The following is a 21923-nucleotide window of genomic DNA, read 5'->3' as shown; positions in this document are numbered from 1 at the left end:
TTTACGATTGTCATGTTTCATCATGTCTAGCGTTTTGTTTTGATTGGTTGTATTTTGATTGTGGCTGTACTAATTTCAGCCGGAAAAGTTTTGATTAAAAGTTTTCAAAGTGGACCGGGAGAATTGCTTGCTGGTTTAGCAATGGGCATGGGGAGGGCGTTGGCTACTATCGAGGGGCATGTGTACTTATCACGAGCTTATCTACTTTATATTGTACCAGATCGACATGTGATAAAGGGAAATTACCCGGGACCGAGTCGGATCTCTATTGTACTTATACAGATAAGAGTGCAGACGGAATCCTTTAGTTCATGGTCGCATGACAGACATGGCATGAGAGCTGGGCACCTAATGCTAGCAGCTAACTAGCATAACAAGCAAGCAGGAAACTAGAGAACATATCATAATTATATCCAGAGAGCCATTTTGCACCCCGGCAAACATGTATGCCAATACTTTTTAATTTTATTCAATATGGCCGGAATCCTAGCGTCATCCGGTCCAGTACCTCTGTCACGACGGAGTCCATCATGCAAGCAAAGCGCCCAGTCCCACTGGATGTCCTTTGTCCGTAGAATCTTCTTTAATATTTTCCCATTTTGGTCTTCGTGCGGTCGCGTAGTATCGGGTACAAGAAATGTCGAGGGCAAAAGGTGGTAGGAAAGAAACGAGGAAAAAGGAGATAAGAAAGCCAAACGGATTAAACCGCTTAGTCGAAGAGACCGAAGCCCATGTCCTCGTCGGACTCCTCCTTCTCTGTTCAAGCCATTAGTTCCATATTCACTCATCTCATCACCCCAAGATGTCGGATCTTTACCTTCTTCCTTCTTCTTCTCGTCAGCGGCGGCCTCAGCGGGAGCCTCAGCGGCACCACCGGCGGCAGCGGCGGGGGCGGCAGGGCCACCGGAGCCAACGTTGGTCAGGAGCTCCTTGATGTCCTTGCCCTCGAGAGCCTGCAAAATCGCATATCGTAAGCCATTGAACCCAACCCCATGATTTATTGACCCTTAAAATCCAGAATCGATTGCGGCCAGAGGGAGTATTGCGTCGCGAGTATTTACCTTGGCGAAGATGGAAGTCCAGATGGGCTCAACTTCCTGAACCTTGGCGGCACCCAGGAGAGTCTGGATCTTGTCGGCCTGTTAACAGAAACGAATACGTTAGTACACTGTCAATTCCTGTACTTTTGCTGTCCTCTTCATTTCCGATCAAAATTTTCTTTTTCACGTCCTCCTCTTTTCCCTTAATATTCCTCCACATCATATAATTGTTGATCCTTCCATTCCATTGCGTATGCGGTCCAAACCCGGGGTCAAGGAATAGTACGTACGGTGACCTCAAGGCCCTCGTCGGCGAGGACAAGGGCAGCGTAGGAGCAAGCAAGCTCGGCGGTAGACATGGTGGTCGAGGGGGTTGACTGAGGACTGGAGTCTTGTCGAAAGAGGGATGGGGATGGAGGAAGAAGAAGAGGAAACGGAGACTTTTTTACTTTTCTCTGTGGTCGACGTTCGGCTCTGCGCTTGTTCCCAGAAGGGAAGAGAAGTTGTGTGTTTCCGCGCAGAAGCCCTCGCTTAGGGCTCCCCCGATCCGGTTTAGCGCATACGCCCCTCTCCCGTGACTGCGCGCTTGTCCACATCGGGAAAAGCGGCGCCGGCGATGCCATCATCGAATCTCGTTATCAACGGGTGACCTTTGCGATCCCATGTTGCATCATTCGCCTAGTCGTTTCTAGGCCTATTTTTTGTCTCTGATCTGTTTGATTTAACCCTGATCTTTCAGAAATTAGCCCCTCCGTATTTGAACTTCTGCACTCTTCTTCTACTCTTCCCTCCCGGCGCTATGGACTCCCCCGCCATCCCCGTCCCGCTTGATCCGGATGAACAACCTATCCTCGAACGTCTTCTCCGCACTCGCGATGCTCTTCTGCTCCTCAAACAAGACAAGTCTTCTTACATCAAGTCCCGCGATGTGCTTCCGCTATACGAAGAAGTGATTAAAGAGGTGGAGAAGCTCAATGCCGTTCGGAAGGAACATGACCGCCGGCTGATACACAACCGACGTTAGCACTGAGTGGGCCTTGCGTGGAGGGGTTGGAATGCGAAAAGAATGCGGGCTGATATTGTTATCGATATCTAGTGGACTATGTGTTGGACGACTGCTTTCAGTTGATCTCCTTGTTGTTTTTGACTGTTGGCAGAAACAATGAAGCCCCTGCAGTGTAGGTCACAGATTCACTACAATAGCCGAAGGCCTGACTGATGTGGAATTTGCGCTTTCATAGGTACACCTTGGCGACCACTGCTCAGGTATTTCTAGGCCCAAGTTGAGCGTACAATACACGGAATTATGACCTGACCATACATCTAGCGCCTACTCGACCATCTCGAAGAGGCCGGTTTCTACAGCTCCAAGGACCTTAACTCAATCACCAAGACCCTTGAAAATATGCAAGAGACTCTCGAACGTGGCCGACAGACTTATTCTCCAGCTCTATTGACACTTCTCGAGAACCGACTGACTCAATGCCAGCTGTCGCTAGACAAGTTGCAGAAAGGCCTTTCCGTGCTGGCTTCCGATCTTGTTCCCACCCACGAGACCCTCGTTTCAATTTTGCGATCGACATCTGCGGTCAATACTCGTTCCAAGGTGGGTGTGAAAAGAAATTCCAGGTTATTGCGCCGAGAAGGCCCCACATGCTGATAGTGGATTGATAGTTCTCTGCATCTGAGGTGAATGGTCTTAGAAACAAGTTGAAGAAGATTGAAGACACCACGAAGGACGGAAACTTTGTCGGTTCTGATGGTTCTCCTCTTGCGGGCCAGGAAAGCCTGAAATCTTTGATGTACCGGTGCTGGCGGTGGACTGAGCTTGTCCTTGAGCGGTGCGTATTAGATTGTCTAATAATTCATAGCGCTTTTTGACTGACTTGCTTGGCAGAGAAGGGAAGATCGACGAGCGGTTCCGGGAACAGTATGAACGACTGGTGGAAATCCGTAACCAGCTAGACCGTCTGTCGGTGACACAAGCTTGGTCACTTCGCGAAACCGATTTGTTTGGGTTCCAGCGCAAGCTTGATCGTATCGATGAAGCAAGAGTCGATGGAAATTTTGTGGGCGTAGACGGACAGCCAGCAGATCTCCACGCGCAGCGGGTATGATGTCTCCTTTTCCAAACAGGCCAAAAGCGCCTGCTAACACCCATTCTCTACAGACCCTGTTGTACTTGATCCGGCGAAGCTATGCCTATATTTATGCTCTCCTTATCTCATCAGAGCCAGTTTCCGAGGCATTGCTGCCGGTATTCAACCAGTTACAGACCCTCCGTCGCTGCTTGATCGAGGTTAAAGAATCGGGAGGTGTCTCCAACTCTCGCGAGCTCTACCCATATAGCATGAAGGTTAGTTCGAAGTCTTGTGGACGCATACAGGAAAGTTTGCTAATATAAAGCAGCTTAACTCGATTGACAACATGCGAGTTGAAGGCAAGTTTTACGTTGGCACCGACATTCCCGAAGGGCAAGGAAGTGTCAACGCACTGCTAGCTGAATGCTACGATATCGTGTGGGAGCTGCGGGCAGCCGTGGACGAAGAAGACAACAGGGGTAGCTCTTAGATGGATGCCCCTTTGAAGTTGCTGTGTCTTGATACTGTGCTTTTTTATGCCTTGTCTTCTTATTTGTATCCTTGTTTGATGTATTAATGATGGCTGGGAGGTTATTTTCCTTCGGGGTACAGTTTTCCGTTTTGCTTTTTGAGGTTGCTCTTATGACGGTTATGCTGGGGCAACGTTTGTTTCTCCATATATTACTGTTGGATTTTCATGACGGGCGTTCTCTAGGGCACATTATGACTTTCATATCTGGCTTGACAGAAGAAGGCCTGACTATGATGGCCATAATAATACATACAATTGATGACCTACTACGTACTCCAGCTCTCATCCACAGTTCAAAAAATACCGTAAGAACGACGTAATATCATCGTAATACCGAAACATACCCCAGTACGGTAAAAATGGAGATCCCGGCATCGGCGCCACTGTGGCCAATCAGAGCTCAGCTAATGGAAAGGGACGAAAAAATACAAAAAGCATCGCCCGGATTGCCTCTCTCCATTATCCCAAACCTCCGCATTCAACAGAGCACTAGGGCGACAAGATGGTGACGCAGCTTGTTTGGCAGCGGGCCACTGCTTCTCGCAGAGTGAGTGAATCTTCATCACCGAATCAATTGATCGCAAATCCTCCGGTCTCCCTTACTGACTGCTACTCCCGTTAGCTGGCACCGAGATGCCTCTCCCCACAGAGACTATTCGCCCGCCGTGGCATGGCCACTGAAGCGGCCGCAACCCGCATGCCACCCTATCCAAAGATTGTACGAAACCTGGAGGAGGTTCGACGGGTTCTGGGATCGTCTCGATCCCTTACTTTGGCGGAAAAGATTCTCTACTCCCATTTGGACAACCCGGAGGAGTCATTGATGTCCGGCACCAACAATGGACGGGACATTCGTGGAAAGGCCAACTTGAAACTGAAGCCTGACCGAGTGGCGATGCAGGATGCTTCCGCCCAGATGGCTCTCTTGCAGTTCATGTCTTGCGGTCTGCCCTCGACCGCAGTGCCGGCTAGTATCCACTGTGACCACATGATTGTGGGGGAGCGCGGAGCGGATACCGACTTGCCCGCGTCAATTAAGGGAAACAGCGAGGTGTTCGATTTCCTTGAGAGTGCGGCCAAGCGCTATGGTATTGAGTTCTGGCCTCCTGGTGCTGGTATCATTCACCAGAGTGTGCTGGAGAACTACGCTGCCCCCGGATTGATGATGTTGGGTACTGACAGTCACACTCCCAACGGAGGTGGTCTGGGGGCCATCGCCATCGGTGTTGGCGGTGCGGATGCCGTTGATGCGCTGGTCGATGCGCCATGGGAGTTGAAGGCACCAAAGATCCTTGGTGTGCGTCTGGAGGGCAAGCTGAACGGCTGGACCGCCCCGAAGGACATTATTCTGCACCTGGCTGGTAAGCTTACCGTCCGTGGTGGTACCGGCTTCGTCATTGAGTACCATGGCCCTGGTGTGGAAACACTCAGTGCTACGGGTATGGCAACTATGTGCAACATGGGTGCTGAGGTGGGCGCTACCACCTCTGTCTTCCCCTTCTCCCCGAGTATGGTGCCTTATCTCGAGGCAACACACCGAGGCCATGTTGCCCAGGCGGCAGCTGAGATTGCTGCCTCTGGACCCGGAAACCTCCTGCGAGCCGATGGTAAGGCCGAATACGATCAGCTCATCACCATTGACTTGTCTACATTGGAGCCCCACATCAACGGTCCTTTCACCCCTGATCTGTCGGTGCCACTTTCGAAATTTGCCGAAACTGTGCGCGAGAAGAACTGGCCCGAGACCTTTGGCGCCGGATTGATCGGTAGCTGCACCAACAGTTCGTACGAGGATATGACCCGTGCCGAGGACCTGGTCAAGCAGGCTTCCGCAGCAGGACTTCAGCCCAAGGCCGATTTTTTCATCACCCCCGGTAGTGAGCAGATCCGCGCAACCCTGGACCGCGACCAGACGCTTTCGACCTTCGCCGAGGCAGGTGGTGTTGTGCTCGCCAACGCTTGTGGACCGTGTATCGGACAGTGGAAGCGAACGGACGGCGTGCCCAAGGGCGAGGATAACGCCATCTTCACTTCCTACAACCGCAACTTCCCCGGCCGTAACGATGGCAACCGACGCACCATGAACTTTTTGGCGTCCCCGGAGATCGTCACAGCTCTGGCCTACTCTGGCAGCACGACATTCAACCCGATGACCGACAAGATTCAGACCCCCAGTGGCGAGACTTTCCAGTTCCAGCCCCCGACCGGCTCGCACCTGCCCGGTGATGGTTTCGCTGACGGCAACCCGGCATTCCAGCCGACAGCTGCCGTGCCAGACGCATCGTGTGAGGTTGTTGTTTCCCCCACATCGGACCGCCTGGCGCTGCTGGAGCCGTTCGCACCATTCCCTGCTGGAGAGCTGTCCGGACTCCGCGTTCTGTACAAGGTCAAGGGTCAATGCACGACCGACACTATCTCAGCCGCCGGTCCGTGGTTGAAGTACAAGGGTCACTTGCCTAACATCTCGGCTAACACGCTTATTGGAGCGGTCAACGCTGCTACCGGAGAGACCAACGTTGCCTACGATGATGCTGGAAAGACCCACTCGATCCCAGACCTGGCAGCTCAGTGGAAGAGTGAGGGCACCGAGTGGCTGGTAGTTGCCGAGGAGAACTACGGTGAGGGTAGTGCTCGTGAGCACGCTGCCCTGCAGCCCCGATACCTGGGCGGCCGAATCATCGTGTCCAAGAGCTTTGCGCGAATCCACGAGACCAACCTGAAGAAGCAGGGTGTGGTTCCATTGACTTTTGCCAACCCAGCCGACTACGACAAGATCGAGGCGCTTGACAGTGTCAACACTGTTGGTTTGTACGATGTGCTGAAGGCCGGTGGACAGGGCGACATCCAGCTTGAGGTTACCAAGGCGAAGACTGGAGAGAAGTTGACCATCCCAGTGAACCACACCCTCAGCAAGGGCCAGAGTGCATTTGTCCTGGCAGGTAGCGCATTGAACCTGCTGGCCAAGAAGGCCGGTGGTAACTGAAAAGGTTATATGGGGGAAATTGTCTGAATATGATTGTGTTTAGCATGTTTGGCGTTTTTGTATAGATATCCTGTTAATAATGAATACTATACTCGATCACTTCAACCTCTTCTTCCACTTCATCCACATCATTATTAATATATCAATGTCCGTCTCAAAAACGAGACAAAAAAGCCCTCGATCGTCCATGATGCAATCCCACATCAGCCCCACATCCTCCACATGTTCGTCACGATAAGGGCTTCAGCATAAATGGATCTATTCTCCATTCTGCTCCTCTCTTCATCCATTGTATTTACTACTATTCTTGTTTGACGATATCTTCATGATGACAGAAACCGTTCGTCCAGCCTTTGAAGGTCGTCCTCATCCTCTTCTCTCCTATGGCGTTCCCTTCCCCACCGCCGCTGCCCACCATGTCACCCATACCTTTAACGCTTCCCGAGTCTATGTGATCTGCTCTGGATCCTTGGCTCGAAACACCGATTACCTGGATCAATTGAAGACAGCCTTGGGCGAAGGCCGGGTGGTAGGAACACGGATTGGGATGCAAAGCCACACGCTGTGGTCCGAGGTGGTGCAGATCGTGAACGATGCCCGAGATGTGCAGGCGGATTTGATCCTGACTCTGGGAGCTGGGTCGTTGACGGATGGAGCCAAGATAATTGCATTTGTACTCTTCCCCTCTTCTTTCTTATTCTTCCTGAGAGATGTCAATGCTAATTGATTATCCAGGCTCTAGCCAACAATGTCCATACCGCTGCAGACCTCTCCACCCTCGCCCAAGGCCCCAACAAACGCCCTGAAATCAACCCCCCTTCTATCCCCATCATCTCCGTACCGACCTCTCTCTCCGCAGGTGAATATTCCAACTTTGCCGGTGGTACTGAGGATTCCTCCCGTCGCAAGCACAGCTTCCAGAAACCCCTGCGTGGACCCCAGTTGGTCATCCTCGACCCAACTCTCACGATCACCACCCCAGACTCTATCTGGCTCAGCAGTGGTGTGCGCGCTGTGGACCATTGTGTCGAGACACTGTGCGCAGTTATTGGCGTCACAGACAAGTCGGACGCATTGGCTCGGCATGCGCTGGGTCTGCTGGTGCCGGGATTGTTGAAGACCAAACAGGACCGCGAGGATCGAGAAGCAAGACTACAATGTCAGTTGGGATCGGTGGATGCCATGGCTGCTTGTACGAGTGGGTCAGTAGAACTGGGAGCTAGCCATGGAATTGGGCATCAGGTATTTCCCCATGTCTGATACTACCCAAGACATAGACTAATTGAAATAGCTTGGTCCCCTAGGAGTCGGCCACGGCGAAACTAGCTGCATTCTTCTTCCGGCCGCCTGCAAATTCAACGTCAACCACAACGCCAACCGAGACCGCCAGGAGCAAGTCCGCAAGTTCCTGGTGGAAGACGCGGTTGTTTCCTCCGTCCTTCAGAAACAGAGCGTGGACATTTCCAAGGCCGATCTGGGAGATCTATTGGATGCTGTGATTCGGGAATTGGGCATGCCACGATCGTTGCACGAGGTGGGGGTGGGACGAGACAAGTTGGATGCATTGGCAGCGCACAGTTTGCATGATCGATGGTGCAAATCGAACCCGGTGCCGTTGACAGAAAAGGCGCAGGTTCTGGAGATTCTGGAAATGGTGGTCTAACGCTATATACGGCACGGATTTGGTCATCTTCTTCTCCTCACTTTCAATTTACTTTACCCGTCAACCCCACATGCTTAGCAATCAACCTTCAACTTGAATAGTATATAGGCGATATACATCACCTTCAGATATGATTGAAAATAGACAATATCAATAGTGAAGAAAGAAAATGTCTCCCCAGAATATTCTCCTCTTCGGCGCCACCGGGCAAATCGGCAGCTTCATCCTGTCTGCCATTCTCTCCGCCCGCCACGAATTCCAACGCATCGCCATCTTCACTTCCCCCTCCACAGCCTCCACCAAAGCTGAACATCTCAATGAGCTGAAGAAACAAGGCGCTGAGGTCCTGGTCGGGGACATTGCAGATGAAGATGCCATTAAAAAGGCATACAAGGGTACTCATACTTCCCTCCTCACATCCTATATAAATTTCAATTATTATATACACTAACCAAATATTAGGAATTGACACCGTCATCTCCGCCCTGGGTCGAACCTCCCTTCAAGCCCAAATCCCCCTCATCAACGTCGCCTCCTCAACCCCCAACGTGAAGTGGTTCCTCCCCTCCGAATACGGCACAGACATCGCCTACTCCCCCGCCTCGGCCAACGAAAAGCCGCACCAGAATAAACTCGCTGTGCGGAAAGTCCTCGAGTCCATCCCCGCGGAGAAATTAAACTACACCTATGTCGTGACGGGCCCCTTTGCTGAGTTTTTTCTGCATTTTCCGTCAAAGGAGGCTGAGGAGTCTGGGGGGTGGGATGTTAAGAGTAAGAGGGCGGCGTTGGTGGAGGAGGGAGGACAAGTTAGTTTGACGACTATGAAGGAGTGAGTTGTTTTTCCTTTTCTTTTATTTCTTTTTCTGCTTGATATATGAGGTTGATGATGTTACAGTGTCGGTGTTCTCGTTTTGAATACCCTTCGCAACCCTTCTGTTAGTCTAAACCGTGCTCTCCACGTCAACTCCTTCACGACTACTCCTGCCCAGATCCAGGCCGAGTTCGAACGACAAGTCTCTGCCGGAACACCCTGGTCTGATATTACCCGCACCTCGCTGCCTCGATTGCGAGAGCTGGAGTCGCAGGCGTGGGAGGCTGGAAAGCCCTATGCTACCGTCTTGACCCTGAGACGGATCTGGGCTGAAGGTGGCACGTTATATGAGCAGCGTGACAACGGAGTGATTGGAGAACCAGCTGTGGCGGGATTGGAAGAGGTTGTTGCAAATGAGGTCAAAATACAGACGGATATATAGATGATATTATCCTATCGTGCTTCTAAGCACCCTAAATCCCATGTGAACCATACTATGATCAACTACAGTTCCAATATCTAAACAGATAAACAGCAATTATAGAAACAATACCGGACGACTGAATCGGGTGTATTTCAGGGCACGCTGATATAAGACACAAAAAGAACAAGAAAACAATAGGAAAAGATAAAAGAAAAAAGAAAATGTAGTCATGAAAATAGAGATATCTTAGTTGCCATCTGTGCGTATTGCATATTCATATTGCGTATAAACTCATGCCAAAATCAACGTAGAAAACATCACTGGAAGTAGCTTCGCACCACTGCCTGGTTGTCTGGGTTGACACCTGACAGGATGTGGTCTGCGTTCAACCCAGTTGCGGCCACGAGTTGCTTCGCCGAGCTGGCAACCCGGACGGCTGTCTGGCCCTGCAGGGTTTCCGCCTCGAGGGCCTGCACAATGTGCCCGAATACCTTGTCGGCGTTGGTCATCACCACCGGGTTTTGCCTGTTTTGTCAGCTTGCTGTTTGTCAGAGAAGACTTGGGGAAACAAAAACTTACTGGTCAATCAGCTGTGCCAGGAAGGAGTAGGCATATGGAGCTGCCTCTTCATCATAAGTGATGGGCAGGGAAGTGATCCAGCTCGCCACCACTTCCTGTGCGTTTGACACCTTGCTCGAGTTGTAGTGCAAGATCTTGGCGACACTGGCCGATGCGTTCTCAGTTGCAAACACATGCTCCTCTGTCCGGGATTGGGGGTACTGCGTAACACGCAAAAGGCTGGGGATGCTGGCGGCCACAAAGTCACTCCATGCTGGTCCTCCCTTCTGTGCAGCAACGCCCACACCGTATGCTGCCGCTTGTCGGTTGGCTGCATTCTCATCCTGTAATCCTGCGGCCAGTGGCTGCATAATGTGGTCCTTGTAGGCCCACGAGTCACCGCCACAGAACTCCAGCACGTCATCCATAATGCACAGCGCCCACTGTCGCTGTGTGGGATCCTGGCTTGTGATGAAGGCATCGTAGAAGGGCAACAGAGTCTGCCAAGTTGGCAGGAAGGTGGTGCCCTGGTTCTTGAAAATCGTGTGGAAAGCCTTGTTCATGTCGCTGAGCAGGTTCTGGTCATCCTCCACGGCGTATTCGTAGTCCAGGTTATCCTCCTCACCCTCATCAGCCTCGGCCCGGTCCTCCAAACGCGCCTTCACGCGGAGCTGGTAGTCCTCCAGCGTTGACTTGGCCGACTGGATGAATGCCTGCATGTGTCCCTGGTTCAGGCTGTTCTTGCCCGCCACCTCAACAGACTCGTAGAAGCACTGGTACATCTCCGCCAGTGTGTCGACTGTCGGCTCGGCGCTCAGAACCTCGATGATCTTCTCGGCAACCTTGTTCCACATCTCTGCGAATCCAGGAGACTGGTCGCCGTGTGCCTTGCGGTAAGAGTTGAGCAACTGCGGGATCAACTTGGCCGAGGAAACTCGCACGGGGTCGTGGAAGAAGAAAGCAAGACCCGGAACAGCAATCTTCTCCATAGTCTCCAACACGTACGGTTCGAATGCAGCCTCCAGGATCTGAGCGTAGATGGTGATCAATTCAATAGCAGTGTTCTTGTCTTCCAGAGCACTGGTCTTGATACCGATGATCTTACCCTTGAGCGGCACCAGTTCCCATCCTTCGTCTTGTTCGACCTGGTCGATCTGGTCCTCGTCATCCAACAGCTGGATGTCAGCCTTGGCAGCCGCAACCGCCAGAAGAGGGGGCATGACACCGGGCAGATAGGGGACGAAGTCCTGTCCAAGCACTCGGCACATACGGCCCCAGCAGTGGAGCAGGTACTGCGACTGCGGGTCGTCTGCATCCACAATGTTCTGCTGAATGTTGCCAAGCAGCTGCACAAGGTTCAGCGCGTCCTGGCCCATCTTCTCCTTGCCCACTGCGAGAGCAATCAAAGTCGCACACTCCATGGCCTTGGCACGCAGCAGTCGGTATTCCTTGGACTGTTCCTCGTTCAGAACGTTGAATAGCAAAGGCATGAGGGTCTCGTAGTACTGTCCGAAGGCTGTCTCGGCAGAGTCAGCAATGGTCGCGATGGTGGAAAGCGCCTGCTCCTGCACGTAGCGCTTTTGGCTACGCAGAAGCTGCAACAGGTGCCTCAGGAGTTCGGCCAAGTAGGGCTCAAGGACCTTTCTCTCGGCCTCCTCACAGAAGTTGACCAATGCGGCAGCTGCGTGGGCTTGGACGCGGGGCTCTGCGCTGTCGAGGACTGGGATAATGTTGTTCAAGACGATGGCATGGTACTTGTCCTGCATTGTGCCAGCAAAGTCGGTGCTCATCTGGCCCAAGGCGTTGCAGCCAGCATATCGGACACGGGGGTGAGGGTCCTGGAGGGCTGGGACGACGAGCGCCAAAACCTGGTCGAGTTCGCCAACCATAAGATCACGGCAACCCTCGGAGATAGCGGAAATGGCCATGAGCGCCGCATGGCGATCACGCCAGGCGGAGGACGACATCATTCGAGGAATCCAAGAAAAGGTAGCGGGAAGAATGATCTGACCACCGAGCTTGTTGGCCAGACGGTCCATACACTGTTCTCCAGCCACGTGGTTAAGGTCGCTCTCTTCAAGGTCGAGCTAGAAAACAAAAATCAGCATATAGGTTAAAGGGGGTCTTGGTGAGTAAATAAACTCACATCCTCGGAGGTGTTCCATTCAGATGCATCATCATCGTCGACTCCGATGTCAGTCATCAAGCTCAGACACTGGGTCACCATCTCCTGTGCAAATTCCGGGTCCTTCTTGCAAGTGTTGGGGGCGTAGTCGGCAAAGGTTGCCATTAACTCCAGGGCATTCTGGCGGACCTGGTCACTAAGCTCCTTGTCGGCAATCACGCTGATGCTGAATTTAACCAAGTTGTTGAACATGCTCTTGAACATCTTCGGGGAAATCTCCGCAAGTTCGATCAGGGCCAAGAAAGCGGAAGAAAGCTCTTCGCTCTCAGAAGTCTCCTTCAGAGGGGGGAGAACATTGAGCAAGTCGGGAACGAGAGGGAAGAACTTGGGCTGGGACTTCTTGGAAATGGAGCGGAAGAACGAGGCGAAGGCTTCCATGGCGGCAATTCGCACCTACAACAGTGAGTCAATGACAAGACCAATGGGAAGAAAGCCAAAAGACATACGGAAATGTTCTGCTCCTTGAGACCCTTGCTGAACACGTTCAAAACGGCGTCCTCATGCTGCTTCTCAATGACGCCGGGAGTGGTCGAAAAGATACGGAAAGCTGCTTCTTGCAAGCCGGTGTCGGCAGACTGGCTGGCCTGGAAAAGAACACCCAGGAGCTCTGGCCACGAATCTCCTATAAAGGAAAACAAAAATCAACCATCAGATAAACGAAATCGGCGGTGGCAGGGATCCTTCATCTTGCATACCATTGTCGGTGTATTGTCTCGCAATCTCGGCCACGGCATCGCCAATCTTCTTCCGGGTGTCGTTGATGGACTCGCTAGTCAGGCAGGTCACCAACTTCTGGCGGATGACCAATCTCTGTTCGCCGGTCAGGGTCGAGAAAAGCTCCTTGGCTTCATTTGTGACGGGGTCTTTTCGTGTCTTGGTCGCTATTCTTCGAAAGAGCACTGCAGAAAATGTACGTGTCTAGGGTTCATGATATAAGTAATTGCTTTTTCCTTTCTTCTTCCCCTCCGTTGCCCGATGTATTTTTTTTTTTTTTTTTTATTCAGCAGATCATCCCCTCTTTCCGCCCTTTCACGAGGAACTTACCACTGCATCCTCTGCGCCCTGAATCTGTTCCGTCAATCCCATCAACAGGACATCCGGACGACCTTGAATCCAATCATTATTCAACTGTTCTTCCGCCTGGGTTCGGATGGTGTTGTCGGGGGTGGTCAGCCCGCGCAGCAGCTGCGACAGCGCGGAGTGGACCTCGGGAGGCAGCAAGGACATTGTAACTGCTCTGACTCTGAGTTTCCAACCGGGCGTGCAAAGTCAGGGACGATTCCTGATCAGGTGAAAAAAATGATACTGGAAAAAACACGGGTTTCAACGTTGAACCCGGGGGGTAGTCGTAGTGGGGGGGGGCTAAGTTAGAAGGGGAGAGGAAGGAGGGTTTTTGTTTTTGGTGGGGGGAAGAAAGAAGAGTAAAGGCGCAGTAGAATAATTAAAGATCTGTTGGTCGACAGGACCAGAAATTTCTCTCAGTGACAGACACCGCTCAGACGCAGGCTCAGCATCCCAGCCGGACAAAGAGCTCCTGTCGAACTGAAGGGAGAAAGTAGCGAAATAGAGGGATTGACGTGAAGGAGTCGATGTGGGATGTTGAAGCCCCAAAAAACCAAAAAAATTCCAGCCTCGAACGACTGGACAATGGCACGCGCTAGGCCGAAAGGGGATAATCAGGCATCCAGGCATCGCAAGATAAACAATCCCAACTTGATAGATCGCCGTTCACTTCCTATGTTATATGATATATTTTTTCTGGTATAACACGTTATTTGTAACCGCTTTTAATTGCTTTTTATTTTCCAGAAAGAAAATATGTGCATTGAGGCTAAACTACGATCTCAATATAACCAACAGCAGCGGTATCCGGACATGTGTAGTAGCAAGATTAGAAAAGAGATTTGATAAGAAAAAGAAAAAAACGAAAATAACGACGCTCTTGGGGGTTATAAATACGACAAAAGCGGAAAGGGGGTAGTTCACATAAACAAAACACGGGTCCTATCTCTGTGGGATTCGAACAGCCTACATCAACCAAGGGACCTTCGATTACCGTCCAGCGGGCCGGCTCAGAACGAACACACCGACAATGACAGCAGCCAAGGTCACGATGGCACCTGGAAGCAGTAGGTCATTAGGCACGCCAGAGATTACCTGGTCCTCCGGTGGGTGCGAGGGGAAACTCTGCGATCGGGTCTTGACGACGGGGGGCTCTTCCACTTCTTCCGTGACAGGGGAAGGGCTCTTCTCCTCGACAGGAGTGGGAGCGTGGACGACGGGAACGGGCTGGGGCTCGGCAGCGGCGGGAATTGGGGGGTGCACGGGGTCATGCACAAACAGGTCGACCTTGTCATGGCGAGATAGCCGTGCGAGGGTCACGGCATCGGAGAGATCCTGGTCGGTGGTGATCGAAACGGTATCACCTTCGTTGTCCAGGTAGCTCAGAGCGTAGCCGGTGTTGCTGAGTCTGCCGTCCTCGCAGACGGCTTCACCTCCAACGGCTTCTAGCTCGGGGCCCAGCTTCGCTGTCACCTGTGTGACCAGCTCAGCGATACCAGCAGATGGGAGAATGTTCACACGGTGCACGCGGCCGCTGGGGGCCTTGAACTTGAAGGGGAACGGGTGGTCCTCCTCGTGGTGGTGCTCGATGAATTCCGAGTGTTCGTCGCCGCCGTGGTGCGATGCGGACTCATTAGGAAGCACACTGTCTCGGCCCTCGTAGTGTCTGCTCTGGTCAGGACTGAGGACCGAGCGATGGGGAGTAGTAGGGGCCTGGTGGCTGCCGGAAACCATCGAGTCCGACTCGTTATCCATGGAGAGCCAGAACTTGTTCCATGCAGGGCCCTCGTCGTCATGCGTCGACATCGAGTTGATCTACAAGAGCGAATGTCAGTTGATGCGAACCAAGATACCTGAGAGAAGTTGGACTCACCTGTTCCAATGTAGCGTATGTGAGCTTCAGAACGTCAACCATGCCGACAATCTCGCCGCCCTCGTTCATCACCGGCAAATTGAGGTAGTGGCCGTCTGTTTCGGGTTGAACATTAGCCAATTGCATATCGCAAGCTATTCGGGAAATAAAGTGTTACTGACCATGCATCTTACGGAGCGCAGCCTGGATACTCATATCTGTCGGAGCAAAGTCGGGGTGGGGAGTCATGACACGGACGACGCTGCAAGTAGCGGGGTCCATTCCAGGAGCAATGACACGCAAAACGATATCCTTGCTAGTGAAGATACCGGTGATCGAACCCTGGTCCTGCACAAGCAAAGCGGTGGTATGGTGTTCCTTCATCTGAGCGGCCGCCTCCTTCACAGTGGTTCGGACAGAGACGGTGGTCGGGGGCATGCCGTCCAAAACGGTCTCGAGAGTTGGGCCAGACATCTTCGAACGCAAGGCCTCGACATACTGGATGATTTGCTGGGGCTGACTGGATCCAAGCTCGGTCTGAACACCTTCCAATGCGTCATACAGCTTCCGGGAAGAGCTGTAGGCGCGTTCCAGCTTCTCCATCGCGTCGTAGAAGCACTTTGTGATATCGAGAACACCCGAAATGTCTTGGTTCTCATCCATAACTGGCAAGTGTCGGAATCCTTTTCGGACCATGAGATCGAGCGCATCGGTAGCACTGGTGTCCGTTCTCGCACACAGGGGGTTCTTGGTCATAATCTCAGAGACGGTAACCTGCTGGGCCTTCTGTCCAGTTCCAACAACGCGGAATGCGAGATCCTTAGCGGTGAAAATACCGGCAATGCGGTCATTGTCGTCGGTCACCAGAACGCAGTCCTCCCTCTTCGCGGCCATCAGCTGAGCGGCCTCGGCAATAGTGGTGTTGGGCTTGATTTGGAGAGCCTGGCTAGGCTTCAGGGCCAGGACAGTTCCCGGGGGAGCCTTGCGGGAGCGACTGGCTCTGGCCGGGTTCTGCCTCTTCTTGCTGAGGTCCGACTCCATCTTCCGTCGAATTGCCTGATCATCCCGATCGGATTAGCCGGCGAACCAAGCGGTCGAGTCATTTTCCACCGCCGAAACGACGGAACCATTACAATCTCAATTTTTACACCCAATGGACTTTTATCATACCTCATCGCGCTTCGACTGGTTCTGTCTCTGTCTACTGCTTGCAGCACTCATGGTGGAACCCCCAATGTCGCTCGACGGAGTGTGCGTGGTGGAGGACGTCTCAGGCCGAGGTCGGGGAATGTGCGATGCCGCTGGGTTATCGAAGTCAGGCAATCTACCTCTTCCAACAGTTCGGTTGGCAGTTGTCCCTCTGAAGGTTCCTCCCGTAGCGGACATTTTATGATGGAGTATGGAGTCACAGTGCGTGACTGATGTAGATAGGGAAAGCAAGGGAGGAGGGACAAGGTGTACGAGTCGGAAGGTGAAGAAGGAGGGGGGAAAGGGGAGGGGGAAAGACAAGAAGACAATATGTCTAGCACAAAAGCAAGGAAGAGAGAAAAAGAGGAAAAGAGGAAAAAGCAAGAAAGAAAGAAGACGAGAAAGATACGGCTGATCCGCGAGCGACAGTAACCAACAGGGGTGCCTCGAACAAGAGGTTAAAGATCGTTAGTTGCTGCTCGATTACCACTAAGAGTTAGGCTGGCTTACCGACCAGCAGCAAAACAGATGAACTGCCTGTAAACAAGCCGCTCCATTTGGGGTCAGTCCACTTTTAGGACCACGTGATAGCTTCGGTATTTCGGCCTTGCTGCCTCAGGTGTCACAATGCCGTCAGTCACTGCCTGAGGCAGCAACATCCCGTGACCCGCCTCGCTTAAGGGCATAGGGCTTCCCACAAACGACACAACCAACCATCACGAGAGCGAGAGTCCGACTCCCAGTGCCTTCGACAACCCAACCCGACAGCCAAGTACGCCCCCCTTTTTATCCCCCCGACTCATTCCATATCTGACAGTTCCTCGTTGCAGAGAAATCCGTCAAAATGGTCAAGAAGAGGGCGAACAAGTAAGAACGAACCCATCCCGAACTATCTATATTCCTTTTGTGCCTCCGCAAATGCACCACCCGCGGGACCGACATTCATTATCTCCGGATATCATGCACCCGTTTTATGATGCGAGCGAGTGGGAATTCAAAGAGAACATGAAATAAATAAAAAAGGAATTATGGACTTGGACAAGCAAGACTGACTGTTTGTTTTACAGCGGTCGCAACAAGAACGGCCGCGGCCACGTTAAGCCCGTGCGCTGCTCCAACTGTGCTCGTTGCGTTCCTAAGGACAAGGCGATCAAGCGCTTCACCATCCGCAACATGGTTGAGTCCGCTGCCATCCGTACGTTCGATCCTCTACACCTCGCCAATTGAGTCCCATCCAAAACCCAAGGAACATATGCTGTCGAAGAGTCGGGATCGAATCTGAATGGAAACATCGGGGGGTCTACGAGAGCCAACGAGAAGACGCATATTACCTGGTGGTTGGGACGGCAATTTGTTCAAAAGCAATTGGGGCTAACATGCGGACTTTTCTCCGGTACAGGTGATATCTCTGACGCTTCCGTCTTCACTGACTACGCCGTCCCCAAGATGTACCTGAAGCTTCAGTACTGCGTCTCCTGCGCTATCCACGGCAAGATCGTCCGGTACGTACTCACTACGCGAATGAACGATGCAATTAGAGAAGTATCAAGCTGACTCGGTGCTTTTTCTCCAGCGTTCGCTCTCGGGATGGTCGCCGCAACCGTGCTCCCCCGCCGCGCATTAGGTACAACAAGGACGGCAAGAAGCTGGCTCCCCCTCAGGCCGCCAAGGCTTTGTAAGGAAGGAGAAAAAATGAATAAAATGGAATTAGCTTTGAAAAAATGACTTCTGTTTTGTCTCTTTTTTTCTGTGATGAACAACCTTTCTTCTTCTCTTCGTGCTTGATTCAAATTGAATGGGTTTCAGTTCTTTCGGGGTTGAAGGCATACCTAATGGTCGCCGTGGGTAGGAGAGACGACAAATAAAACAAATTTTTAAAAACATAGGATCATTCGTCCACGAACACATCAAGGTAAAATGTGAACCATGAAAGGAAATTAGGAGAAATGGCGGAGGATGAGAATCAGACACCAGGAGGTTGGTTCTCTTTTTTTCTTCTTTCTGTTTGCCTTTTGTACATGTGTCGACGACCTTGAACATGGCAATGAGGAAACCAATCTCAGATAATGATAGAAAATGACAAGATATTCTACGACATTTTTCGGGTTCTTGTAGATTGATACTTGATAGCTCTGCCCTGTTCCACAGCGGAACTATGAAGTATACTATATTTAGTGACTACTATGCATGATGCAATAATGGTCAGCAATAAATTTTTAGGAGATACGATATATACCCAGGGGTATGCATGCTCCTCATACATGCACTGAACTCCGAAAAGTGAAACAATTATATCTATATACTGTTTCAAGGATACAGATATCCCTTTTCAAAATAATTTCCATACATATCCACCACCCCACTGCGACCCTTTGGCGCTGCATTCCGGACAATTTTCACCTCTCCTTTCCAGTGCCCCTCAACAAAATGTGCCATGGACAAAAGTGGCGCGGATTTTCCTGTCAAGGTTATCAAACTCGGAGACGAGGATATCGAAAGCGCGCGGAGAGAAGAGGTGGTGCCATTGGTACTTCGTCGTGATCGTTGAGTTCGCATCAGCCCTTCGTATTCCATTTTCTTCGTGCGTCGGAATGATGCCAGCTCAGCGACGAGATCCACCTCGGGGATCTCGACTGACGGCTGGGGTGCCGCAGATGTGGAGGTTATGGAGTTGGGCCGTGAACGGCCTCGCTGCGAGTGCTGTCGATTCGAGTTTAGTAAGTTGGGGGAGCTGGAGGCCTCGCGCTCTGGGGTCCCCAAGCGAACGGAATCGTCATCTTCTGGCATTAAAGTGACTTTCTCGTTGAGAGCAGCCATGGGGAAGTATTTTCCTGGGTCCTTTTCTGGAATGCCACACTCATCTTCACCGAAAAAGCTGAAGTCACTCATGGCTGCTGACCACATGTTCTCCGAATCCCAATCTCCTGTGCTCGATTTTGACGTTCCGTTTTGATAGCTTACAGATCTCCATGGGGTCAATTTGGCAGGACCCTTCAGGCTCGGCGTGGGTGTGATTTCCAACACCAAGCGTCGCAGACCGAAAAGTGATCGCGACCGTTGCTGCTCAGCGTTAAGTCGCGATCGACCAGGAGGCAACGAATAATCCGATCCAGCCTGAAGGGTTGCGAGCAATGCTTCATTCGAACAGGCAGTAATAAAACGTATTAATGACGTGAGTATTGGTGAGTTTGCAGGGACATGTGAGGGAACATCGGTCAAGACCAACGTTTCAAGGTGAGGGATGTGGGATGGATGCAAATGAGGAAAGTTGCTGTCTCTGCTATCTCGTCGAGGAAGGGTTTGATTTTTGGGTCTTTTGGCAAGAAGTTCTCGTATTATATGCGCACGGGGGTCTTCTGTTGAGAGAGGAGAGCTGCACTGTGGCACTGGCTCTAGCATCTCCGAACACATTGTATCTGGATGACCACACGCGGTTAGAATCGCGCCCTTCTGGTCTGACCGAGATCTTGAAATACCCGTTCCATTTGGACCTAGCTTGTCTTCGTCTAACCCAACTACTTCTGGTGCATATGCAGAGCCACGTCTTGGTACTGGGGGCGGTTCATCAGCCAACAGAGATCGTTCTCCGGCATAATAGGAGGACGGACCTGCGGCTGCAGGTATTGAGGTATCTGCAAGCTCGTATACAGCGTTTACCCCCGTGGGCATTTCATGAATCTCATTCGTAGCATCTAATTCTCTCGGCTCGTGAGTCCGTTCAGGAACAGTCTGGGTGCCTTCATCTGGAAGCTCTGGCAGGAAGACATTGGGAGAAGTAAAGTCTTTAAATGGCACCTCAGATGTGAGGATAGGGTGGTGAGCGCGAAGATATGTCAAGCTCTCCTTTGCAGATACGCCCAAAATTGGTATCAATTTCTCTGCGCCGGGGAATATTTGGTGATCTTCATACTTTGGTGGAGAGATGGTACCTGGCCCTTTGTGTAGCGAAGCCGCAGTATCGACTGTCCCAACATCGAGAGCATGTAGCCTCTCTGAAGCTAAAAGACTCGCAACACCTTCCACTGTGATTTGATTGCCCGCTATATAGAGATGTGTGATCCCAGCATGTGGGAGGTTTTCGACCCAGGAACGACCTGTCAGAGGGCGAGTCAACATTTTGATGAACTGCTCATCTAGATCTGAACGTTTGAGGAAGTCTAGTCTGGCTAAAGTTGGAAGAGATTCGAATATGGCATTTGGTGACCTCGCTGTCTCTCTATCCCTGCTGAGCTCATTTGAAGAGCTGTTTGGAGGTAGGAATGAGGCCTGCAATAGAGACCGAACAGCCATATCGGTAAGCACATTCTCTCGTAAGTCAAGAAATCTAACCCGAGTGCCAATAGCATTAGCTAGAAACTGGGCATCAGTGTCCTTCAAGCCGATAGCCCGCAGTTTCAGCACCTGGAGGTGTTCTAACTGGGACAGGGCAGATAGCACAGCACTATCACGGGCAGATTTGGTATAGGACAAATCAAGATATATCAGTTCCTGAAAACGCAATAGAGTCTCTGCCACCCCTTGAGATGTAGTATTAGGTTCGCGCTCCGCTAACAGTAAGCGAATGTTGTATGTATGGAAATCCACCGAGCCCCATGGTTGTCCATTTGCAGTGAGGCTTTTTAAAGCAGTCATAGCATTATGATCGAAGAAAGGTAGTTTTGATACCATCAAGGATTGAAGACATGGTAGATATTCGAGGATTTCCTTTAGCCATTCCGGTCGCGGGCCACCGTAGATTTCGGACAGAGCTGGGGGAAGATGAAGCGTATGGGTCAGCATTCGCACCTCGAGCCGAGCATATTTTAAGGTTCTCCTAAATCTAGTCAAAGCAACTGTTTGAAAGTCAGTATAATAGGTATAGCTAACGGAGTCAGATTGCTATAAACCCCACCGTAAACTGCGTCATTGTCAGTTCCAAAATGAGAGGCTGGATCGCCCCAGAGAAAGGGCATGAAGAGTTGATGCCATTTCTGACAGACCAACGAAGCAGCACAGAGGTCACTGGATGGGATGTACTGGGCAACTATTGCCCACGCATCTCTTGTTGTTGCAGATTCATATGATGGTGGGACAATGTCCATCTTCGATGTGGGGTCTGAAGATGAGATGATGATCCTGGTTCAGATAGTCAGCACAGCATTGATATCAAGGCTGCGCAGATCTGTCTGGAGAAACGTGATAGCCTTGTAGAAGCTTTGAACCTGAGTTTCTTATAATACGAGTGAAGTCGACTTTGGTCTGTTTCTTTTCGAAACAAAAGTGGTTTGAATCTGGCCTGGCTCCATAATCACCGACCAACTCCGCCACGCTAGACGGGGCGCAAAGAACCACGAAGTGTCGTAGCCTTGTAAGAAAAGGTGTTGGTTGGTCATCCAATAATGTTTCAGGGCGTGGATGGAGAGAGGGTGTGTATATGAAGGGCTGTAGTATTCTTGAGGCTATGCCATCCACGAAGACGGATAATGATGACTGACAGCAGCGAAAATAAGGTCCTAGACCAGGATTAGAAGAATGGACAAGAAATATACAGTAAAAGCATCTGCA

The 21923-nt window shown here is 51.4% G+C and overlaps 10 protein-coding genes across 10 annotated transcripts; 6 read left to right on the top strand and 4 right to left on the bottom strand.

Annotated features, from left to right (window-relative positions):
- Nucleotides 1–709: 709 nt before the first annotated feature.
- Nucleotides 710–1399, bottom strand: rpp1 (ribosomal protein P1; the record flags this gene model as incomplete). Its single annotated transcript, XM_040832814.1, has 4 exons — nt 710–756; nt 818–953; nt 1062–1139; nt 1331–1399. 4 exons carry the CDS (start codon nt 1397–1399, stop codon nt 710–712), a joined length of 330 nt encoding a protein of 109 aa, XP_040690375.1.
- Nucleotides 1400–1699: 300 nt separating this feature from the next.
- ASPWEDRAFT_38305 (uncharacterized protein) lies at nt 1700–3941 on the top strand. Its single transcript, XM_040834863.1, has 8 exons — nt 1700–2059; nt 2137–2218; nt 2282–2306; nt 2368–2646; nt 2715–2881; nt 2938–3151; nt 3211–3396; nt 3450–3941. Exons 1-8 carry the CDS (start codon nt 1840–1842, stop codon nt 3609–3611), a joined length of 1335 nt encoding a protein of 444 aa, XP_040690374.1. The 5' UTR covers nt 1700–1839; the 3' UTR covers nt 3612–3941.
- Nucleotides 3942–4155: 214 nt separating this feature from the next.
- On the top strand, nt 4156–6636 carry ASPWEDRAFT_108774 (aconitate hydratase ACO2; the record flags this gene model as incomplete). Its single annotated transcript, XM_040828018.1, has 2 exons — nt 4156–4200; nt 4276–6636. 2 exons carry the CDS (start codon nt 4156–4158, stop codon nt 6634–6636), a joined length of 2406 nt encoding a protein of 801 aa, XP_040690373.1.
- A 104-nt stretch (nt 6637–6740) lies between these two features.
- ASPWEDRAFT_38303 (iron-containing alcohol dehydrogenase) lies at nt 6741–8452 on the top strand. The gene is made up of 3 exons (XM_040834862.1): nt 6741–7309; nt 7372–7878; nt 7928–8452. Exons 1-3 carry the CDS (start codon nt 6962–6964, stop codon nt 8297–8299), a joined length of 1227 nt encoding a protein of 408 aa, XP_040690372.1. The 5' UTR covers nt 6741–6961; the 3' UTR covers nt 8300–8452.
- A 16-nt stretch (nt 8453–8468) lies between these two features.
- On the top strand, nt 8469–9552 carry ASPWEDRAFT_50144 (uncharacterized protein; the record flags this gene model as incomplete). The annotated part of the gene is made up of 3 exons (XM_040837387.1): nt 8469–8694; nt 8762–9128; nt 9195–9552. The coding sequence occupies 3 exons, from the start codon at nt 8469–8471 to the stop codon at nt 9550–9552; spliced, it is 951 nt and encodes a 316-aa protein (XP_040690371.1).
- Nucleotides 9553–9851: 299 nt separating this feature from the next.
- ASPWEDRAFT_58513 (nuclear import receptor PSE1) lies at nt 9852–13873 on the bottom strand (the record flags this gene model as incomplete). Its single annotated transcript, XM_040838387.1, has 6 exons — nt 13322–13873; nt 12973–13195; nt 12724–12899; nt 12239–12670; nt 10114–12179; nt 9852–10059 (listed from the first exon to the last, which is right to left on the bottom strand). Exons 1-6 carry the CDS (start codon nt 13502–13504, stop codon nt 9852–9854), a joined length of 3288 nt encoding a protein of 1095 aa, XP_040690370.1. The 5' UTR covers nt 13505–13873.
- ASPWEDRAFT_418147 (uncharacterized protein) lies at nt 13835–14293 on the top strand. The gene has a single exon (XM_040835658.1). The coding sequence runs from the start codon at nt 14022–14024 to the stop codon at nt 14256–14258; it is 237 nt and encodes a 78-aa protein (XP_040690369.1). The 5' UTR covers nt 13835–14021; the 3' UTR covers nt 14259–14293.
- ASPWEDRAFT_38300 (CBS and PB1 domain protein) lies at nt 13973–16886 on the bottom strand. The gene is made up of 4 exons (XM_040834861.1): nt 16362–16886; nt 15374–16247; nt 15213–15307; nt 13973–15154 (listed from the first exon to the last, which is right to left on the bottom strand). The coding sequence occupies exons 1-4, from the start codon at nt 16575–16577 to the stop codon at nt 14330–14332; spliced, it is 2010 nt and encodes a 669-aa protein (XP_040690368.1). The 5' UTR covers nt 16578–16886; the 3' UTR covers nt 13973–14329.
- A 558-nt stretch (nt 16887–17444) lies between these two features.
- On the top strand, nt 17445–18049 carry ASPWEDRAFT_97459 (40S ribosomal protein eS26; the record flags this gene model as incomplete). Its single annotated transcript, XM_040839623.1, has 3 exons — nt 17445–17574; nt 17779–17881; nt 17953–18049. Coding segments are annotated over 3 exons (330 nt in total), but the record flags the coding sequence as incomplete, so codon positions are not given.
- Nucleotides 18050–18686: 637 nt separating this feature from the next.
- Nucleotides 18687–21460, bottom strand: ASPWEDRAFT_109415 (uncharacterized protein; the record flags this gene model as incomplete). Its single annotated transcript, XM_040828078.1, has 2 exons — nt 18687–21211; nt 21271–21460. The coding sequence occupies 2 exons, from the start codon at nt 21458–21460 to the stop codon at nt 18687–18689; spliced, it is 2715 nt and encodes a 904-aa protein (XP_040690366.1).
- Nucleotides 21461–21923: the final 463 nt, after the last annotated feature.

The sequence above is a fragment of the Aspergillus wentii genome (assembly GCF_001890725.1).
Source record: "Aspergillus wentii DTO 134E9 unplaced genomic scaffold ASPWEscaffold_3, whole genome shotgun sequence".
In the NCBI taxonomy this organism is placed as follows: domain Eukaryota; kingdom Fungi; phylum Ascomycota; class Eurotiomycetes; order Eurotiales; family Aspergillaceae; genus Aspergillus; species Aspergillus wentii.
Note: the sequence above shows the minus strand (reverse complement) of the source record. Positions and strands in the feature narration are given on the sequence as shown.

Excerpts from the sequence above, each read along its gene's own strand:
- ASPWEDRAFT_38303 (XM_040834862.1), top strand. The coding sequence starts at position 6,962 with ATGATGACAGAAACCGTTCGTCCAGCCTTTGAAGGTCGTCCTCATCCT. Across the intron at positions 7,310-7,371 it reads GAGCCAAGATAATTGCATTT|GCTCTAGCCAACAATGTCCA; the intron begins GTACTCTTCCCC and ends TTGATTATCCAG. Across the intron at positions 7,879-7,927 it reads GCCATGGAATTGGGCATCAG|CTTGGTCCCCTAGGAGTCGG; the intron begins GTATTTCCCCAT and ends TAATTGAAATAG.
- ASPWEDRAFT_38305 (XM_040834863.1), top strand. The coding sequence starts at position 1,840 with ATGGACTCCCCCGCCATCCCCGTCCCGCTTGATCCGGATGAACAACCT. Across the intron at positions 2,219-2,281 it reads AACAATGAAGCCCCTGCAGT|GTACACCTTGGCGACCACTG; the intron begins GTAGGTCACAGA and ends GCGCTTTCATAG. Across the intron at positions 2,307-2,367 it reads CCTTGGCGACCACTGCTCAG|CGCCTACTCGACCATCTCGA; the intron begins GTATTTCTAGGC and ends CCATACATCTAG.
- ASPWEDRAFT_38300 (XM_040834861.1), bottom strand. The coding sequence starts at position 16,577 with ATGTCCGCTACGGGAGGAACCTTCAGAGGGACAACTGCCAACCGAACT. Across the intron at positions 16,248-16,361 it reads ACCAGTCGAAGCGCGATGAG|GCAATTCGACGGAAGATGGA; the intron begins GTATGATAAAAG and ends CGGGATGATCAG. Across the intron at positions 15,308-15,373 it reads TGCGCTCCGTAAGATGCATG|ACGGCCACTACCTCAATTTG; the intron begins GTCAGTAACACT and ends AACCCGAAACAG.
- ASPWEDRAFT_418147 (XM_040835658.1), top strand. The coding sequence starts at position 14,022 with ATGATATATTTTTTCTGGTATAACACGTTATTTGTAACCGCTTTTAAT.